General features: G+C 40.8%; 1 protein-coding gene across 2 annotated transcripts in view; it reads right to left on the bottom strand.

The window, feature by feature from the left end:
- The window catches only part of SLC30A7 (solute carrier family 30 member 7), a 40,802-nt gene extending 18,458 nt beyond the window's left edge, over nt 1-22,344 (bottom strand). Inside the window, exons 1-8 of one of the 2 annotated variants that reach the window (XM_044432290.1) lie at nt 22,153-22,344; nt 21,107-21,208; nt 17,412-17,520; nt 14,316-14,403; nt 13,213-13,339; nt 10,679-10,834; nt 9,414-9,464; nt 6,693-6,828 (exon numbers count right to left, since the gene is read on the bottom strand). In XM_044432290.1, the coding sequence (XP_044288225.1) occupies nt 6,693-6,828; nt 9,414-9,464; nt 10,679-10,834; nt 13,213-13,339; nt 14,316-14,403; nt 17,412-17,520; nt 21,107-21,208; nt 22,153-22,207 (824 nt within the window). In that variant the 5' untranslated portion in view covers nt 22,208-22,344. Of the gene's footprint in view, nt 1-6,692; nt 6,829-9,413; nt 9,465-10,678; nt 10,835-13,212; nt 13,340-14,315; nt 14,404-17,411; nt 17,526-21,106; nt 21,209-22,152 lie in introns of both variants that reach the window. The other variant, XM_044432289.1, reaches the window with a different exon arrangement.
- Between the last annotated feature and the right edge of the window lie 101 nt (nt 22,345-22,445).

Genomic DNA, 22,445 nt, shown 5'->3' with positions numbered 1-22,445 from the left:
GTGGGGAATCGTCGGGATGGCGGCCAGTGACAAGCGGGGTCCCCCAGGGCTCTGTCCTGGGGCTGATCCTGTTTAATCTTTCCATAAATGACATGGAAGAAGGGGTGAACAGTTTGCTGATCAAATTCGCAGACGATACTAAAACTGGAGCAGTGGCCACAACTGAGGAGCAGGTACTCCAGATCCAAAAGGATCTGGACAGACTATGGAAGTAGGCAGGAGACAACAGGATGGCGTTCAATGTGGATAAGTGCAAGGTCTTGCACTTGGGGCATATGGATAAGGGTCATAAGTACAGGTTAGGTGACAAGTGTAAGCCGCCCCGAGGCTTTGCCGAATGGGGCGGCATAAAAATGTTTTAATAAATAAATAAGTGGCTGGAGAGCAGCACTTGTGAAAGGGACCTCGGGGTACTGGTTGACTGCAGGCTAAACATGAGTCAGCAGTGTGATGCCGTGGTCAAGAGGGCAAACGCCACCCTTGGTTGCATAACCAGAAGTGTGGCTTCTAGATCGAGGTATTACTACCACTCTATACGACTCTGGTGTGCCCGCAACTGGAGTATTGTGCTCAGTTTTGGGCCACTCATTACAGAAAGGACATAGCCAGGTTAGAGTCAGTGCAGCGTAGGGCCACAAGGATGGTGGCCAGTTTGCAGGGGATGGGGTATGAGATGAGACTGAGGGAACTGGGTCTCTTCAGCCTGGAGGAGACTCAGAGGGGATATGCTGGTGACATACAGGTATGTGAGGAGATGTCACATGGAGATGGGCAGAGACCTGTTCTCCCCTGCAGAGGAAGGCAGGACGCGCTCTAGTAGAGCAAAGCTCAGGGAGCCAAAGTTCCATTTGGATGCCAGGAAGCACTTCCTGACAGTTAGGACCCCGAGGGTGTGGAATGGGCTTCCACGAGAGGTCATTGAGGCCCCATCGGTGAGGGTGTTCAAAGATAGGCTGGACATGCGCATGGTGGGCATGTCGTGAGCGGAGCCAGCTGGTGCCGGAAGTCAGACTAGATGGCCCGGGAGGCCCCTGCTGACTCGCTCTGTTTCTATGCTTGTATAACATGTATGGAACACAGCAATGGGCTTAGCTTGGGCTACTATAAGCACTCACACACTGGAGCAAAATCTTTATTACACTTTATACAGCACAACAGCCAAAACTGTCTGGATGGTTCACAACATTCAGGATTTACCAACATTAATTTATTCCAGAGTAGAAAAAAGTGGAAGTTTGAGGAAAAAAACTACCATCACTGGATCCAAACCACAAACGGAAATTTAAGGCTGTCAGCAATTTATTTCACATACATTTTGTCAAAAGAAAACAGTCCATTCTGAAGACATGGAATCCAGCCCTATATTGTATTTAAAGTGGGCCTCAAGGAATATTTCATAATCCTTTCCTTTCTTAAGGTCCATCTACAACCAAATTATTCACATATTTGGACAACCACATATTCCTACAATTGTTTACTTTTAAGGGTTTGGACAAAAGAAGCCCAGTTTGCATTAAAGAGATACATTGCATTTAAGCTAATGAAATGGAATCAAATGTCATTGTTCATTGCCTTAATAATAATTTTGCTTGCCAATTCCTCTAGTGCAAAGGGGACTGGCTTTAAAGCCAAAAAAAAAGGGGGGGGTGAAGACAGAAAAAGTTTCACTGATAGCTTAGCATTTGCCCCAATATAACAAGTGAATTAACACTGAAGCTAGCACTGATAGCAACAATCCCTGCATGCTTTATAAAAACTATAGGAGAAACTACAGGTTTAGACAGTGGAATCATCAAAAGCTGGGTATCAACACAATGCAGATAAAAAGAAAAACCAATCCCAAAACTATGCCATAAAAAAATCAAACCCAAAAATACACCAATGTAGGCTTTCATTAAAAATTTCAGTTAGAAGATTTGCTAATACTTTAAATTGAATGAGATCCAATTTAGTATACCTGAATAATGTTTTTTATTCCCACTCCTCAAAGAAGTGGAACAGAGTATGCTTTACATACTTATGTATCCTAGGTACAGTCAGCTGAAAGAATGCAGTTTTGAAATTGCATCATCCACCTGATCTTTTTCCAATTCAATATGCTACAAATTAAGCTTATCAAGATGCAGTTTAGAGATTGAATTTTTCCACAGAAGGTATTAGTGGGAAGATTATGTTCCTTATTTCCAGTAAATTTTAAAAAGTTATACTTCAGATTAAAACAAAAACAGTAAGACTAAACTTAATATAGGAAACCTCTTGTCCTAAAAGTTTCCAAAGCTCCATTTTGCATGCTGCATTCTACAACAAATTATTCCCACCTCTGCTCACATGAGACTAACTTGGACATTATCAAGCTGTTGTCAGCAATTCTGGTTTTGAAACTGAACTGGTTACCTATAGTGTGCTGAAAAAAGAAGGGTGGCATGGGGTAGCGGGATAAGTGAATGCGAAAACCAAAGGCACTAAATGTATACCAAGCAACAGGCTTCTCACTGTAAAAATACAATGTGTGTTAATGAGTTCATATTATGTAGAATTGAAGAATGAAGTTCTGAACAGCACCTATGCTGTCCTAGTAAGGAAGGGATTATACAAACTTTTCTGTTTCTTCAAAGGGCAATATAAAGGGAATTTTCTACAAGGAAATAGATAGGAAACGAGAAAATATAGAAAAGGGCAGTAGAAAGGGCATCACAGAGAAATGAATCAACAGATCATCTTGTCAAAATTCAGTCACTGAAAATTTCATCTGGAAATACTTAGTGTATGCGCTTATAATAGTATATAAGAAGAAATTCAGTACAAAAAACCTCACACTCAGTGCAGATTTCAAGAATAAGACTGAAAAACATAAATGAAAATGTTTCCTGCCATCACTGGCCAGCACAGTAGCTGAAATGCTGCACTACACTTAAGTGGTAAAATTTTACTGTTTCCCCATTACCAGTGTGGCTTAAATAGTAGTTTAATTAAAAACTGCTGGTTGCAATTAATTCTGCATATTGCAACAGATCCCACATTTAGACTTTGTTTTGTGTTTGGAAGCCTAAATTCAGAAGTATTTCAACAGAAGCACATGCCTACATAATTCACTGTGCTTTTTAAAGAAGATTAAGTAGCCCTCTGGTAAGAAACTTTGCTGTTTTACAGCAAGGAGATAGAAGTAATTATGAGCTTGAAGAAGTATTCAAGTTGGATACCCAAATTTAAACCCAACCATCTTTCTGTTGGTGGTGGTGGTGGTGGTGGTGTTGTAAGCAATAGCATGGAAAGCATTCAGATTTTATCACTAGAAAATTTCTGGGGGATCTTATTCATGACAGTCACATATTTTTTGTAAATATAAAGAAATCCTCAATTTCAGCTGTTAAGTGTATTTGATTCAGCTCTACTAACTTTTTCTTACTACTTGAAGCTCTTCATTCTACTTTTTCCTCTATAGGTATTCAGCAAATTTTAAAATGGCATTTACACAAATCTGACTTTATGGACTTCTAGTTAATAATCCAATGGTGTAGATACAAGAAAAACAAATGCTACATTGTCAAAACATGGTGACTCTTGCTATTTTAAAGAGATTTTAAAAATGTCTTTAAGGCTGAACATGAAACTGTTTCAACAAGTCCTGCTATCAAAATATAGGCAATCTAAGTTGGAAGCCACTTCACATGCATGCATTTGAGCAAAATTCATGTTAACAGTTGCCTTGAAGAGAAAATGCAAAGGAAAAGTAAAAAAGAAACATCAATTTTAAACTGTATGGTAGACTGACAGCATTCCCTTAACACTTTTAAAATTGGAGGTAAGATCTAGGAAGGAGCATTTCGCTTGATTGTTTACTTGTTCAATTAATCCAATGATAAGCATAAAGGACCAGCTAGCCAGCAACAAATACATAAGTACCACAAAGAGCTGCAGACTAAAAGCTAGTCAGTAAAAGCTAGTCTGCAAACTAAACTTCTAAACCTTTACATGGAGGCAATTTGCTTCTATATATGGGATTCATCAAATGTTTGTCCCAATGTGCAGAAAAGGTAGCAAAGTATTTCCTTCAGGTAATCAGGGAAGAAGACATATACAAATTTGTTCTTTTAGACTGTACCAGCCAATAGAAATATACAGGCATTTATTAATATATGTGATCTTATTTGCAAACTGCAATGGCACCTCATGATATATAAAATCCCAAAACAACAACAACGATTTTCCCCTATGCATTTCTATATATCAGCCAACTGAAGACAGAATTCCTGTGGGCTCTAGTCCACAAAAAGATTAACACGCAATGCATGAGATCACATTTAAGATGCCACAAAACTCATTTTTATCAGCATATTAATAGGAGCCCTTAATGAAATCCACAAGACACAACCTGGACTCTTCCCAGTTCCTGACATATGCCCTCACTGTAGCTTTCTACATAGTAGTCTAAGAGAAAATAACAAAAGGGAGGGTCACTGTGCCCTCCCTGCCCCTTCTGCATTGAGAATTAGTACTCGTAAGCTGCAATTATAGTCCTTCAAACTAAGAAAAATCTGCCATTAACCTCAATAAGATACTTAAATCTGGTAGCAACTTGCATCACTAACCATAACCATTCTATACTGCCGGAATGTTGCATGACAAGGCCATGTTGCCTTATTCCGATACAGCATGATACCAACACTTTCAAGCCAAGCTACTTGACATTGTACTTCACTACATAACCGGAACTTGGTACAAAAATATAATTTGCTGACATTTATTTCTGAAGGGATCACAGAAACATGATTCACAAGTCAATGAAAACAAGTCAGACTTTGCTGTCATCAATTTTAGATTCCCAAAGTTTCTTAAAATGTGTAAAACACTGGGAAGCCCTGTAAATCATGGGTATCCAATACTATCAATGGGATTAGAATTTTACCCCATGAGTTTAAGAAGCAGAACACAGATCTTGGTTAACTATGCACAGCTCCTGAATGTCTGTAGAGGGTATGAGCGGGTAACTTGAGACCCTCCAAACATTTTAACCAACAGCTTCCATCAGCCCTAGCCAGCACGGTCAAGGCTCAAATTCAGAGGAGTTCAGCCTGCTGGCAAACAACCAAACTAAGCAAAAGGCTGATTCGTATCTTATTTATCTGCTGAGTGATGACAAAAGTTGTATGCTAACACATCTGGAGGGCCACAGATTGCCCACCTGTGAAAGAAATTTCAACAGAAATCATTATGACAATATACCATTTCACAATCTACTGTTACACTACAAGTGTGGCCATTTATGGTCATTACTTTGAGTTAAAAGTTCTCCTAAAAATGGATTTACATTTTTATAAAATAAAATTGCCCAAATATTACACTTGTGTAAAATTGTGTAGGTTTATATAATATGATCTGTTCTGCCTATTTTAACAGACATCATCATGATGTATAGTTAAACCAGTATACACATCCTGTATTGCATGAGTTTATTAACTTGTCCAGCTGAACTAGTTGAACATTAACATTTGGGGGGAGGGGCTGGGGGGAGGTATTAAGAGGCTTTCAGTATTGCAATGAGCAGAAACTCCACTTCTGCTAAATTGTACCTGTCAAATAAATCACCAGCACCAAAACTCACCAAGAAGGTACTGCTCAGAACTGCAGCATAAATGGAGAGAAGGGATCTGAAGAGCGCATTACATCACAAAGCCACTTACAAAACTTGATAGCTATGTTGATACATAACAGGATCACCATCACCTTTTAAAGAACGTTCACAATTCTGACGGCAGACTTCTGAGCTGCACAGAGCACTGTCCAAAGCTAACTGTTGCAGCTAGCCTATACTGCATTTGTCTTTGATTCTGTTGCCAAGCTCACAAGAACTCTGTGAGCACTAGGTCTAGGCTTGGGTCCTTACTGACATATTTAGAAAGGGAGAGCCTCCATCCAGTGCTCCTTTCTCGAAGCATCCTGTGTATAAATGTGGATCTTTGCTTTATGGAAAATCTAAATAACACCTTCAACAACTTTATCTATTTACTATCCTAAAACTGAAAATTTACGGGGAAGGTTTTAGAATCTTATTTTCACTCAGAAGCATGTTTTTAGATTGCTTTTTATCAATTAATCTAAGGAAGAGTCCTATGAGGCTGAGAATCTTACAGGCTTCATAAACAATTTCTATTTAATGTTTCTATTTATCTCCCAAGGTAGCAGTAACTAGAAAGTATGTTAAACTTAAAGTCTTCTCTGATTCAGATAGCCACTGCTATATGCAGTACTTTTAAATAGATTTGAGAAGTTCTTCCCTGGAAGAGCAAAAAGCCTCAGCAATAAATACAGATATGAAGCAGCATTCTTCAGGAAGTTTGGCAGCATTGCCTGGTAAAGACTACATTATGTGCCAGCAGGCTGGACTCCACTGAATTTGAGGCCATTCTGCTCCATTAAGTAGTACAGTACATTGCTTATATAAACCACACACAGAAAGAAGTTTCACAGTATGGGTCAGAAAGACCATGTTGCAAGCTTAAAATACATAAAACTACATGTACAGATAATTTTGGCTACTGCCAAGAGAAAGATTATTTTAGGTGTGAAATAAACTCGTATAAGATGGAAAAAGTAACAGGCAATGACAAAAATTGTAACTATAATTGCAGTAATTGACAGCAAAACCTGCCCCATTTCAACTCCGAAAAATAAATACCCACTGCAGCACTTACCTGATTCCTATAAGTAGGGCTATCAGCATCGAACAGATAGGATCAGCTATCATTAAACCATAGTTCTGCATAAGTAGTGCAGATATGATTACACCAATACTTCCAAGTGTGTCAGCAACTATGTGCAAAAATACACCTATAAGAAAACATATGATGTATAAAAATGTTTTTTACAGCATGAAATTTGAGCAGGTCTTTACATAAGTGACATTTAGGACGAAGCAGACAACAGTGTACTCAATGGATATTTATTATGAAACTTGCGTAACCAAATGAGATGCCAGTTATTTGTCAACCCCTTCTCATCTTACGCTTGCAGTGGAGTATCCACCTCAGCATATTGCATAGGTAGTGGTAGGGACTTTGGGCCACATAACTTGACTCTGCACTGTGACTCTTCCCACAGTTTCCAAAAGAAGATGCTGTGTCAGCTCCTCCCAAATAGCCTAAAGCTTTTCGCATTACTCAAACTTTCACATAAAAGATACTGGGTGAAACAGACTTTCAATATGACGAAAAGAAAAATCACCGCATTCCTAATCATTAGTATGGGTATGGTTATTTGTTTGTCTGCATCTTATATACTGCAGTCTTAATAAAAGGTTCTTTGGACGGTTCCCAAGATTAAAAAACAAAATGCAAGTTAGAAATACAAACAAATAAAATGTCCTATTAGACCAAACTCTCACTACATAGCTATATACAAGTTTACCAAACTTTCAAACTTTTGAGTGCCCAAGTTTTTGTCAGATGACTATTTTTCCTAATTAAACAATTTGCTACAGTGTATTCTTGGGTGCAATAAAATAATGCAATCCACATGTACAATACACCAAGCAAGATAAAAACTACAGGGCTGTGATGAACAGCTGGTACATCTTGACCAGCTGAAGAAAAAAAGAAAGCTCTGCAAAAGCTTAAAATTCCTTCTCTATTTTTCAGCTGCTGAAATCATTTTTGCAGTACCAGCTACAAATCCTTTGCCAAATAAACTACTTAAGTTCTTGTAAGTTAAAAAAAAATCTAGGTATGTGCCAAGTCAGTATGTTTCACCAACACCTCTCCAAAAGCTTGCCCTATAGATCCCTCTGCTGGTAGTTAAAAGTATACTTGCCAATCAGGCACCAAAAGGAAAAATGATATTCACAGGATTTTAAATGTTTCTGCGCACAGCCTTAAGGATCATTTGTTCAGAGAAAAATATAGATAATGAGATCCTCAGTAAGAATTATTTTACTCAACGGAACAAGCCAGAAGTCTACAACAAATAACGAAGCATTCAGTGGTGTTTGTGTAACACAGTACATAAAAGAACATTTGGCACCCTCTGCAGGCACATCATATAAAAGAAAATCAGAAAACTGTCTTGTAAACTTATACCAAGGCATTGTAGACACTCCAGAATCACACACTGGTTTATTGTTGTCAGAGTGATCATAATTACAATTTAACACATGCAGCTACAAAAAGAAAACAGCTTCTATCCATACAGATAGCCAGTTAAATTATTTAACTAATAAACATGTTTTTAAAAAAAAAAATCAGATGTTCTCATTTCTTTTATAGTTGGAATTCTATAACTTCTAGACCAACAGAAATTGACAAAACCATAAGCACACTATAAAATGGAATTTTAACTGACTCCTGGGTACCTGCCTTTCCTCTCAATAATCTGCCAATTATGTCCATTGTCATTCTCTTTGAAAATCCTGTATCCTGGCTATTGTTTTATGATGACTAGAAAAAGCCCTGCTCCATAACCCTTACAAAAGTCCAACAGATACAAGTTTTGTGCAAGGATAATAGAGAGTTAGCAGCAGTTAGCAGCATCCAGGTACCATCTGTGAAATAAAAGAGGTCAGTTTAACACAGTCACTGTTAGCTTTAAATTTCTCAAGTCGCTTTATCTTTGTCTCAAGTTACCAGCCATCTCTGTGAGTAGAACTATTTTTATCCCTGAACTAGACTGATGTCCAAACTCAGAACTCTTGATTTTTAATGGACAAACAATCCAGGATATGTAGGTTCCAATTTGAGTTATTTGTCTCCCAACTCAGAGTTCTGGTTTCAGACGAAGTTTATCACTGTCAGACTGGGTGACCTGCCAGGATTCAACATACTTTCTCACTCCTGCTCATTCATGGCTACCCAGAGATTGTTTAAGCCCTGGCAACAGCGATGTGCAAATATGAGGCAGTAGTCCCTGGCTCCTCAGAAATGCCTCAAAGTTGGTCAGCTCTTATAGAAACTGTGATCCAGTGTCAAGTTTCTTTCCTTCCCATCAGTCCCACAGTTGTATTACATATTAATAAATATTCCTTCTTGGAATGTAAATATGAGCTTATTTTTCTTATCAAATTGATGATATGTTAATGAAGTACTTTAATATATCCAAATAACTTGAATCATGAACTTGTGAATTCGAGCAAACAATTCTGTAACCAGCTGATAGAGTTCCTCAGAATAAAAAGGCAGTAAGCCCACAAGTTTTACTGGCAAATATTTTATCAGCAGAATTGTTAGTCCATTAAAACATGAGGTAGATATTTGACACACACACGCACGTGCACACGGGGGGGGGGGGGGGGGAGATCAACTTGACCATTACTAACTTATATGATAGAAGCTTCTTTAATTTTTTGCTTTGCTAGGTTTGAGCTGTGCTCCAATCGTTTCATTTTGGCAGAACCTGACATCTAATTCACTATCCTTATATCATACCTTCTAAAATCTGTTTGCTAGATGCTCCAGTCATTTCAGTGGGATGATCATCTGTAAAAAGAGCAAGGAGGTTAAAATAGTTATCTTCTCAATGTTTTGAGGTTTTATTGTATCACTGAAGTTCTTTTTAAGGAATCATATACTTTTTTCAGCAACTGCTTATAGAATATTCTGCAGTTCCTCCACTAAATGCAGCTGGGAACTCTAAATTGTTAAATCCCAATTGTAAAATTTTAAAAACCATAGAATTTTTTAAAAGCCAAAGAGCAGGAAAAATGGAAGACTGAGGAGGGGGATAGGGGGAAGACAGAGAGAGAATCCTCAAAACTGCAACCGGTTTCCAAATATTTCTATGTTCTTTTTAACACAAGTGGCCAAGCCCTCATTGTTTACCAGTTCAGGATTTCCAAACAATGAGTGGTATCTAAGTACAGATTGCTACTAGGCTGAGAATTCAGGAGCCAGTCAAACACAGCTAGAACATGTAAAGTTCAGAGCCTTGAAAATGAACATTCATGAATAGCAGCATAGATTATACCCATATTCTTATAAAGGCCCAAATTGTTCTGAGGCTGTACCACAAAAATGTCAATAACCTATCCTAAAAAATGAAAGGCTACATGGTAAATAATAACTGATCATAGCAAGCAATTGTTTTCCTTAAAGGGAAGAAGAACCTCTGCAGACCTAAGACTAACACTTTTCTTTCCAAAATAGAGGTAATGGCAAGACTTGCCAAAAACATAGTAAATAGAATTGTCAGTCAGTTCTTCCAAGGATCACAAGACAACACACATAATTCTCCCTTCCCCCTACCCTTTCATTCTCACTACAACCTTTTAAGGTTAGTCTGAAAGATGCTCAGAGAGCCAAGGTCACCCAGTAAATTCATGGGGATCTGATCCTGGGTTCCCCCAGTACTAGTCCAACACTCTTAACTACACTGACTCATTTTCATATCACTGCCACAGCACATACTTTAAAGAATCAAAGTATGCATTAGTGCTACAGAAATGGAGAGGTCTGAGGATGGACCCAGTGTCTCCTTACCATTTTTCTCATACCATTTTTCTCCTTCAGCACCATTCATATAAAAGCCCCAAGAGGCATACTGGACAGCCAAAACACAAGATTCAAACATTTTAATATAACCTTCACCATTATCCTGTCCTGAAGAGTCTAGCATTTTTAATGCATCCACACAGATGATCCACAGAAACCATGTGCAATTGTAAGTGCTAGCCTGGTGTTCCACACACACTTACCATGGCAGTAACCTGGACTCACTCCATGCCCGTGACTGTGATCATGAGAATGCTCGTGTCCATGACCATGCTTGGAATCATGACTGTGGCCATGCCCTCCATGACTGTGCCCGTGGCTCAGAGCCCCATTAAACAGCGAATGGCTATGTTCATGTCCTGTAAAAAGGACAGAAAAGATTTGTTGCCACACTCTGGAAAAGGTCTGGTTTTGTTATCAATAATGCTAACTGCTCAAGTTAAAGCTTCCATTTTATTTGCATTTGCAAGAAAAAAAGAGCAGAAATAACTGAAAGGTTTTTTTGCGTCCGAGGCAGAAAATCAGAATGGTTGCCTCTCTTCCTGCAACCCCTGAAGTTAAAATAGACAATTTCTTAACAATGAATTGAAATAAATTCTGCAAGAGAAACAGCTGCCTCTGCCTTTTTCAAACTTATATTAACAATATATGTGTTGACCTACCTATGAATTAAATGGTGATTCCAATTAATCTGATAAATAAACCAGTAAGTCATGCTGTTTCATATTCTACTTTGAAGGCAGTGATCAAACCACATTTCTGCATTCAGATATTACAAGAAGCTGTGGTTCCATAGCTACTATGGAAGCATCAACATGAGAAACACAATCAAATAGAAGAACACAGTAATATGACTTTATCTCAGACTAATGAATCATGACTCAAGGTAGTCCGCATTAGTTCCGAACAAAATCAAATTTCAAATATGGATTGCTATTGAACTATACTTGCACTGCTGCAAACTACAGGGCTTGTAACCACTACAACTATGTTACACACAAGGCATCTTCCATGTATTTCCTTATTGTAGATTATGTGCTTAACAATTTAACAAAGCTACTTGGGTATCAAATTTTAAACATTAATTTCCCATATTAACAATGCAATTCTATACCTGTCTATTCAAGAGTAAATGCAACTAGGTTCAGTGGACTTACTCCCAGGAAAACTGGTAAGAACTGTGCTGTAAGTTTGGAAAGCAGTAAAACTTAAGAGTGACAGAAACAGTTACCGCTGTAGCAGTAGAACATTACACCAAATTTAACCCGTTGGCCAATAAAAGCTAAAAGCAAGTGCCCTTTTAAAAGAGAATAGATGTCCAACCCAACGCTACTTCTGCAGCACCAATAACTTGCACTGCAACAGCCGGTGCCCCACTTGTCTTTTAGTATAGAGTTCCACTGATACTATGGAACTAGAGCCTTTATTAGCAAGTCTTTCTTTCCCCCTGAAACCCCCCTGAAGAAACAAAGCTACTGGGCTGGTTCCCACAGCACATAATACACGTTCTGGGAATTTTACCTGTGCATTGCAAGTGAAATTCCCCTCAGTCTGACAGATGATGGGACTCAAGAAAGGGGTAACATTCCCCCTCCCTCCTTGGTCCTCCTGCAGAAAACACATAGAAGCAGCGAGCAGAGCAAGATGACAGTGGTCAGAAGTTGGCACTTTCAACCACTGCCATGCATTTGCCTGCCCAGCACTACCACCAACGCCAGCAGAACAGGAACATTTCTGAACAATTCCATTCTCCTGACACATGCAGAAAAATTGTGTGGGGAAGCTTGAGGAGGGGAGGGGAGGGGAGGGGAGGGAAGCCTTCTGCTGGCTCAGACACCCAGCACACAATGAACTGAGCTGTACCACACCACATGGAGGCTGTCCACGCTCCTTGCACACTCATCGGCTGCAGTACACCATCTCTGGGCAAGGAACACGGGTGACCTCTGCACCACTCAGCTTCAGCGTGCTACAGCTGAGCAACATGAAGGCTGCCCATGCCCCTTTCATCAGGTGTAGTGCGTTATGACTGACAAGAGTCAGGGACAAGAGGTGCCTTTGCCTAGGTCTTTTGTGCTGCCCTGGCCTACAGCCCCACAGCACACCATCTAGAATGGATGGAGGGAAGCAATCCAGTGCCTGACATACACGCCTTCCCAAAACTAAGTTTAGGCTTGGGAAAGTGACACAGGGCAGCCAACTACCTCCTGTTCCATTTCCTTGCTGGAGAAAAGGATGGATGGCTGGAGCTAGGGGTGCAGAGGAAAGCTACCAGAGCATGTCACTCCCACCTGCCACCCTCAGCCTGACTGGGGCTTGGGAAGCTGGTGCAGGCAGGACCAGGGCCCTCCTGGTCCATGCACCTCCTTAGAAAATAGCTCCTTCCCATTTGCCAGCACTGCTGCAGTCTGCAGGGGTGAACCAACCCCTAAAGCAAGCAGTGGACCACTAGGAAGAGTGCTGGGTTTGATTTCACTTTACCCCACTGCAGCTTATAAGCCTGTGAAGGTTACTGTGTCATACAAGCCCAGTCACTGTGAGGCTTTCACCAAGATGGCTGAACAGAACAAATTACTGCCAACGCTACAACATAAGAGAGAGAGCTACAGCACAGCTACAAAATGGACATGCAAGATACTGTGCCAGTGGTACTTCAATACTAAATTTCATGTTGAGTCCTCTACTACAACTGGAGATAAAATAACAGATTACATAAATTATGATTTTAAAATCTTACCAGAACCATGGGAGTGGCCATGTCCGCCATGTTGAAACACAAAAATTCCTATAAGGTTTACAATGAAGCCAAGTATAGAAACAGGAAGAAGTCTCTCATGATGCACATCAGGAGGCTCAAGGGCTCGCTACAATAGTGAAGCATTGCGTTTCAGTCGAAGCCATTTACAACCACCTACCAACTTTCACAGATTCCCCTAATATCAATTCTGCATAATCCATTTTGTCATTTCTTTTAATGTGGAAAAGGACTCCTCTCATATATATTATGAACTTTTAATATCATTTCTAACAATGGAAGTGAATTATTTCACATTGAGACAGAAATCACAGCTATCCCACACCTAGAAGTATTAATTCAATTTCAATTATGTTACCATACCAAATATGTATCATGTACAGCCTAACAGCAAAGTTACCTGGACACACATTTTTTAAAGTCTGAGAAGGCCCTATTTTAACTCCATGTAGAAAACAAGGTAAATAATAAGTAGTTAAGCCTACAATCCTATTTATGCCTACTGCAGAGTAAGTCCCACTGAACTTCACAGTATTTACTTCAATGTAAATAAGCTTGGAATTACACTTAAGTCTTGGAGAACTTTGACTTTATTTCCTGCCTCAATAATTTTGCCATTGGTTTCTTCCTTTTAAAATCATTGCTCTTTCCCATCTAAATTCCCTCCCCCCCACTTCTTCGACTTGTGTCCTGTGGTCAATGTAGTCCACACTTCAGTCAGTAAACTAAAATGTTAATGATACTTAACACTTCCCATAGATAGTGCTATTTCCACTTTCACAGCAATCTATATTATCACAGCAACTAGTATATAACACATTCCATGCCCACTTCAAATGTTTTTTTCCTTCTGCTACATTAATTTTGAATTTTAATTACCTATAACTTGATTAATGGTAAGCCTATTGCATAACAAACTTCTGAGCAGATATCATTAACGCTACAATCCTGTAAACTTACCTGAGGGTAAGCCCCATTGAACACTGTGGGACTTACTTCCAAGTAAACATTATATCCTCAAGATTGTGCTGCACAAATCTCTTTATTCATCAGGAAAAATATTTACAACCATCTTCATAACATACCTCAACACCTTCAGAGAAAATGAAGAAAGCTGTGAAGATCAGAAACAGACCATTTACAAAACCAGCTAGTACTTCTGCTCGAACATATCTAGGGAGATCAAGAAAAGCAGGTCTTAGTTTCACTCTACATTATCCCAAAATGCACAACCATTTGTGTGATTTTTGTTTGCAGTTGTTGTGAAACATAATGGCAGCATGTAGCCATTCTTCAGTCAAAGTGGTATTTAACTAAACTACTTCAGTCAAAGTGGTACTTAAAACAAACAAACAAAAAACTAGTAAGTATTGAAGCTAGCACTGTGAACTATAGTTCCTGAAGTACCAATTCAATCACAAATAAGCAGTACAGGGGCCGCACCAAAAATGTATTATTCCAAAGTGCTTTGTGAGCATTTTCAGTTTTCTAATAAAATAAGCACCTTCCTGTTTATTGCATGTGGTTTTAGGCAAATCAGTGCTATTTCTTGAACAAAGAGCTCCAGGAACAGGCAAACCAGTTCAAAAGCTGCACGCAAAGCACTTTTCTCAAGTGAAAGTTAAAGGCCGGATCCACTTGAGAGCAAATTTCCCACCTCTCAGTAGGAGGAGTTTTGGTCAGGAAATCAGTGCAGAGCTTGGGTGTTACTTCTTCCCAGGCAGCACAGCTTCATATGCACCCAGAATAGCACTAGCCGGGTCAAAAGCAGCACATGAAGAACTGCTTTTCATCTGGCAGGTGTAGCTCCTAACAGATACGAGTGTTCTCCTCTTATTTCTTGCTAATAACCAAACCAGATATGCATACATTTTCTGTTTAGGGTAAGGTCTACTTTTATCATGAAATGGAGCACACATGGGACAGAAGAAAGAGCTACCCTTCTCTTACTTTTCCACATACTTGACTTTCCCTTCCCTAGTCAGCAAACTTCGGGCACTGGAGATGGGCTGGCTAGATTAAAATGGGTCAGAAGAATTCATTCCCAAGCATGCAGACATTTCATTTAGTGATAAAGGTAAAGGTTTCCCCTTGACGTTACGTCCAGTCTTGCCTGACTCTAGGGGGCGGTGCTCATCTCCGTTTCCTAGCCGAGGGAGCCAGCGTTTGTTCGCAGACAGTCTCCGTGGTCATGTGGCCGGCATGACTAAACACCCAAATGCACGGAACGCTGTTACCTGCCCACCAAAGTGGTACCTTTTTATCTACTTGCATTTGCATGCTTTCGAACTGCAAGGTCGGCAGGAGCTAGGACGGAGCAACGAGAACTCACCCCATTGTGCAGATTCAAACCGGCAACCTTTCGATCAACCAGCCTAGCAGCACAGCGGTTTAAACCACTGTGCCACCTGCAGTCCCTTCATTTAGTGATAGTAGATAGCAAACCTCTCCACATATAACCTTGCTTTAACTGATTAATGCATATTTAACATTCATCCCTAGAACCTCTCTGGTTTAATCCTCAAAATACTGTTAGTAGGGACTAGACATGGTCTACTAAATGGCCATTCTTATCTTTAAGAATCATGCTATTACAATGTGAAGCAAACCAGCCCCCTGGAAGGCTAGCACAAACAAAATGTAGACCACAATGGGCCATGAACACAGAGCTCCCTCTTAACCCAAGTTATTTATTTATTCTCATCTTTAGCAAAGTGATTTAACAGAGTGATTAAAATAGTGATTTAACAGAGTGATTAAAATAGAACCTGTGTGCCACCTAAAACTAACTTACATGTCATTCAGACATGAAAAGTGTGTGTGAAAATGAAAAGTTGTTTCAGCCTAGCACACAGTTCTGAAATTCTTATCACAGGAGAAGGCAGATTTTAGCCTTGTCAAATCTACTTTGTTACTTACTAGAACCCAGACCCAACAAAGCCAGGTGCAAAAGGAGTGCTTCTGAGAACATTCTGAGCCTAGGACTTTGTTTTCAGTACCAAAATCAAACTTAGTTCAGTCCTTTCACAGAGCACTCCATGATTTATGATTCACTCAAGCTCTCATCATTGCAGCACCTAACCTAATTTAGGTAGTAAAAATAATTTTGCTGCTATTGTTGAACAACTGGGAACCAGAAACCTTGCCAAGCTATTGTAAACCAAAGATCTACCAGTAGATGCCAATTTATCCTCTGTCTATCCCTACTCTAGCACAAAATGAACTACCCTGCACATAATTATTTCTCAGCAAATTCATTCTCATGCATCCCAATAACAAAAACTCCTGTTCACATACTTTAAGCACATAGAGTGTGTGAACAGAATCGGGATCTTTGTTTCTGATATACACAAAAAGGATATCAAGACTAGTTTATTAAAACATACAGAGACCACTATCAACTTCAAATTAGGTAACTATTAGTACAAGCACAGATAAGGTGTATGAACAAACAGCTTGCACCTAATTGTCACAGTGAATAGCAGCTATATAATATACATTGCCACCTTAACACCGGGCTAGGTTGTAGGCATCTAACATTTCAGAATGACCAAATCATGGTGCAATGCCCAGAAAAAAAAATATTAAGCAACACAGCACCACCATTGCATCTTTCAGCCAGTTTGCCCTCTTACTAAATATTCATCGCATATCCTGAAAATGATAGCTTCAGATTTCAGGAAGTTAGCAAGTGTCCCTTGGGATAGATAATTATACCCTTACCAGCATTAATAAATAGCTGAAAAGTATGAGATTGGTTTGATCACATTGTCATTGCCATCATGAAGCAAAGAGCGTTCCAGTGTCTTGAACTTGGCTTTCCTGCCAAAGAGGTCGTGCATGTACAGCAGCCTTCCCCAACCTGGTGGCCTTCAGAGGCATAGGAACCACAACTTCCAGAATTCCCGCACAGCAGAGCCACTGTCTGGGAATTCTCAGTGTTGCAGTCCAAACATGCCTGAGAGGCAAAAGCCTTCACTACAGTCTATCTTAAATTCGCATTAGCCAAGTTACAGTAGTAATATGTATAGCCTAATTCCACTAACCCACTTTAATAGAACAGCAATGCCTTGTCAGCATACTATGACAAAGCTGCAGTTTCTTTCCTCCATGATAAACAGCACTATGATGCAACAAATGTGTTCCCCGGAACATCCACTTCACTTGTTGGAATCACTTACCCATAGGAAAATGCATCATTTGACCTCCACTTTGAAATGACAGAAGCTGCAAGTCCAGCTAACAAAGCGGTGCAGTCAAAAAACATGTGGAATGAATCCGATATTAGACCTAAACTGGAAAAGCAAAGACAAACATTCAGTTAAGGGCAAAAGATACCAGAAGATCCAGTAGATTAGAAATGAAACTAGTTCTATGCGCAGGAATGACAATGTTTATTTGCAATTATATTTACTGAAGCACTACTCTTTTCTGCAAAAATCCCTTTGGATACACAAATACTGTAGCAAAAGTACAGGGTTCAGCCTACAGTGTCTAGCTCATTCAAGAACCATAAACCACTCAACTGTATTACAACCAATGAAGAAACAAGCCTAGTTATGCAGTCTGACACTACCAATGCAAAAGATTAGAAAAAATCAGAGTTGGCAAAGTTTATGGTTTACTGGTTCATGGAAAATTAAGAAATCCAGAACAGTAACAGTTCTTCAGAGGGTGGCAAAGACTAGAATATTTTGAGACCCAAGCTGAACAAGTTTATGAATTGTTTACAGTCACCTATGAGTTTATGAATTGTTTACAGTCACAGGCACAACAAACCTGTAGTGAGAAATTATACTCTCTATGCACATTCACATAGATACAATGACGATTTATAATGAAACCACTTGCCAAGAGGTGCTCAAAGTGAGCTGTGACAGTTTAAAACACAGAATTAGTGAAATATATAGTACTGATGTAGTTAAAACTACATTGAGTCTTATTTTAAGATGACTGGTTTACACATTCCAGTAATTCCTGGGTGCATCTCCAAATATAGCTTTTCTGTACCGATATCCTTAACTGCGGCTATTTGGAAAAGCTTCATTTTTCTGTTAGGCAGTCCATTTAGTTAGTTATCAGTTGGCTGGTCTGTCTTAACACTCAGACCAAGTAAGCTTAAAAAAATTCAACTTGCAAATGCAGTTTAATCCTTAGTCCCAATGAAATTATTTATTAAAAAAAAACCTTCCATTAATCAGACAACTAAGACTGTGATCAAAAGCATATTTAGACAAAAAAAAGTCCTACAACTTTCCAGCATTCTCCAGTTAGCTTATTGGAATTATAGGATTTTTTCCTAGGATTGCACCATAAAGCAACTTTATTCTTGGACTTTGGTTAATTTAAATCTTCCTTCACTGATAAAAAGTTAAATTCAAAAAGGTACTAGACTATTATGAAGTTCACCAATGTAGGTGTCTTTCATAGGACATAGGGTGATTTTGGAAGTTATGTCAGATAAGAATCATTACATCAAAGGTCTTGTCTGTCATGATTCAGAAATGTTCTCCCTTGAGAGATTTTCCTGATGATCACAGTGATTTTCCTCAGCACCTAGTAAGGACCATCCACCTGCAGTCAAACCACAGATTTGTATAAGGGCAGTATGATATTGGCAGTTTTACTTCCAATTCCTTTCCCACTTAACGTAATGTAGAATTTGCCATTCTCACACAAGCCACATTGGGTTGATGTTTTTATTGAACTTTTATTGATGTTTTTATTGTACACCAAAACCGCAAGATTTCTTCTTCAGTTAAGTTTAGATCCCATCAGCATACATGCGAAGTTAGGATTGTTTTGCCCCAACATGAATCACTTTACATTTGCTCGTACTGAACTGCAGGTACCATTTTGATGCCCATTTTTCCTATTTGGAGAGATCCTTTCAAAGCATTTTTCACTCCCTTTTTGCTTTAACCACCCTAAATAGTTTGGTGTCATCAGCAAATTCGGTCACCTCACTATTCACTCCTAATTCCAGGTTATTTACAAATTGAAAAGCATTGGTCCCAATACAGATCCCTGTGGGACCCCAGTGTTTACATCCCTCTATGAGGAGAATTTACCATTTATTCTTGCTCTTTGCTTTCTGTTATTTAGCCTGTAATTGATCAATAAGAGAACCTCTTTTTCCATACCCGCTTACTTTGCTAAGGAGATTTTGATGAAGGACTCTGTCAAAGCCTTTTGGAAGTTTAAGTAAATAATGCCAATCAGATCATTATTGAACCCAAAAAGTTTAATGGGGCAGGCCTTACCTTTGTGGAACCCATGCTGATACTTTTTCCACCAAGGATTGTCTTTCTATATGTTTGCCTAAATACTTCCAACCAATTTATCCAGAAAAGAAATTAAGCTAACTGGCTGTAATTTCAAAGAAGCCCCATGAATTCCTTTTTTAAAAAATGGCATTACGCTAGCCATTTTCCAGCCATCTGATACAATAACTGATCTAACAAAAATATTTACCATTCCTAAGACCTTAAAGAACTCAAATGTAAAATTTCAAAACTCTAGGATGGCTACCATTTTGGCCCGATTATTTATTAATTTTTAATCTTTTAGTAACATTAGGAAGGTCCTCTTTTGTCACTACTAGTTGAACTAGTTCCTTAGACTCCCCTACTGAACACAGTTCAGGCACAGGTATCTTTCCCACATATGCTGCAGTGAAGACAGATTAAAAGAATTCATTCAGCTCCTCTGCAATCTCCTTATCCTCTTTAACTCCAATGGGCCAACTGCGTCCCTACCAGGTCTCCTGCTTCAGGTATATTTACAGAATCTGAGCTGTTGTCTTTGATGTTATTAGTGACATGCATTTATCCAGTCAATCACTGAAACCACACATCACAGAGTAACTGAAGTCACACATTATTGCAACATTTGGATGCTAATTTTGTTTCTATCTCCAGATCCAGTTGAACATTCTGATCTGAGAGTGAACAGAATGCTTCTAGTACAAAATTACTTCTGCAGACTGGTATTGTCACCCACACGTCTGCTGTGGAGGACTCTAGCTCTTTAAGGTTTCTAGTTTAGTTGCCCTCTTACAAAGCAACACCTCCTCCAGGATGCCCTTCTCTGTACCTCCTGCAGAGTTTATATCCAGAGATGGTAGCATTCTATTGATTCTCTCTACTGCACTAGGTTTCTGTAATGTCTATTTCATCTAGATTCTCCTTCAAACCCAGGCAGTCCAATTCTCAATTTTATTTGGAATCTTCTTATATTTGCATAGAAACACGTATACACTGTGTGTGTACCTACCCCTTCTGCTATGGCACTTAGTCCTCTTTGACTGGTTATCACGTTTTACAATATGCTTTTGGTCTATTTCCTCATGCTCCCTGCAAGCTTAATATTGCCATGAACCCTGCAATATTTACACATTAAAAGATAAAAATCATAGTTCCTGAAGAGAATGCACCAGATCCTGCACTCAATAAAAGTAAACAGCCCTTCCAATAAAAAAAACTAATCAAGCAGGAAAGGGAGGGCAGTATTTTCCTTACTGCCTCATTCAACCTCTTCCTACCCGCAAAACACTTTTTTGACTTATTTTCCTCCTGAAGCTTAAGCTCTGCCCTTAATGTGTACCTAAAATATTGCATTTGCAAATACTTAATACAAATCCAGTGTTCCTCCAAAAGCTGATAACATCATCTCAACAAGTTCTAAAGACGATAGCTTATGGCAATTCTCTCCTCCACTCAGTTTTCTCAAAGCACTCTCAAGCCATGAGCACATCCTGAGCCCGGAGCTTCCTCTCTGACTTTCTGAGACGTGGCAGCACCAGCTGTGCTGAGCTTAGCTTCAGCTGGGAAGTACCGCCTCTCCCTCCCTCCCTCCGCCTCCTCTCCCACAGTACCTGTTGCTCCAAATGCCATACAGCAGCTCCACGAAGGCGAAGGAGAGGTTGAGGCAAAGGAAAAAGAAGAGATTTCGGGATGTCTTGTCCGATAAGATGGACCTGGAGAAACAGTGTGCAAAAAAGGAGGGTGGAGATAGAGCGAAAGAACATCAAGCAATGATGGCTGTTGTCTCGCTTCCGCAGGAGAATGAGAAGCGGCCACGGCCTGAAAGGGGAGCGGGCAGTTGTGCCCCTGCTCCACACACATTCACACGAGGCAGGTAGGGACCGCCCCTGGGATTTGGCCACCACCTCCACTCCAAACCACCTCACGAACGCGCCCGCGTGTATTCGCGGGAGCGCGTGTGGATGCCTCTGCTCCGGCCTCAAGGCAGATTCCAGATGGGGATACATACACGACAGGTGGACAGCCTCGACCTGCAGAGCCGGAGCACCACCAGGTCCTCCCCGACCAGATACACGCGGGTTCCGCCCTGAAGCGTTCTCCGCGTCCATGCATACGTTACATACAGGAAACCAAAAGGCCTCCCTCGCCCCCTCCCAGGAGTGAATGTGCTTGCCATCCAAGCCCTTTCCAAGAGGCCCTTGAGAAGACTCACGCAAACATGCCCCCTCCCCAATTCTCGACTGCCCCTGGCTCGGCTCGCCGAGTGTCCCCCCTCCCATCACGCGCTCCGATGCCCGGCGGCCTCTTCATTCAGCCCAGGTGGCCGCCAGGCCCTTCCTCCCACCCGCCGTCCCCGCATCCGACTTGAGCGGTCCTGCCCCTCCGCTCACGAAGACCCTGCCTGGCGAGACCCCACCCCACCCCGCTCTGACACCTCCCGCGCACACGGCTTCTCTACCGTACCCAACGCCTTCCTCCCGGCCAGCCTGTAGCCAAACGCGCCCGCCGCTCCTTGGAGGGCGGCTCACTCCTCCCCTGTGGGGCACAGCTGCACCGACCCCTTGCGAGGCCCCCCTCTGGAAACCCCCCCCGACGCAGCCGCGGCCCCTTCCCCGCGCCCCGGCCACCGTCCTCCTCCCCGTCCGCGCTCGCCCACCTGAACCACCCCGAGATCTTGTGGAGCAGATTAAACTTGGGCGGCTTGTACTCATCGTCCTTGATGGATAGAGGCAGCATCTTCCGCGGCGGCGCGAGGACGGCTGAGGCCTAGCCTGGCGCGGCGGAGAGGAAGAGCGGCCCCACACTCTCACTCCCTGCCCGGCAGCAGCAGCGGCCGCCGCCTGCGAGCTGAGCAGCCGGCCCTCTCCGCAAGCGGCGACTTCCGGCACAGCCGCGGCATCGCGCCGCCAGTGAGTCTGCGCGGAAGGAGGGGCGACGGTATCCTGGAGG

The sequence above is a fragment of the Varanus komodoensis genome, unplaced genomic scaffold, assembly GCF_004798865.1.
Source record: "Varanus komodoensis strain SLA01 unplaced genomic scaffold, ASM479886v1 scaffold24, whole genome shotgun sequence".
In the NCBI taxonomy this organism is placed as follows: Eukaryota; Metazoa; Chordata; class Lepidosauria; order Squamata; family Varanidae; genus Varanus; species Varanus komodoensis.
The sequence above is the reverse complement of the archived record's forward strand: the minus strand, read 5'-3'. Positions and strand labels throughout refer to the sequence as shown.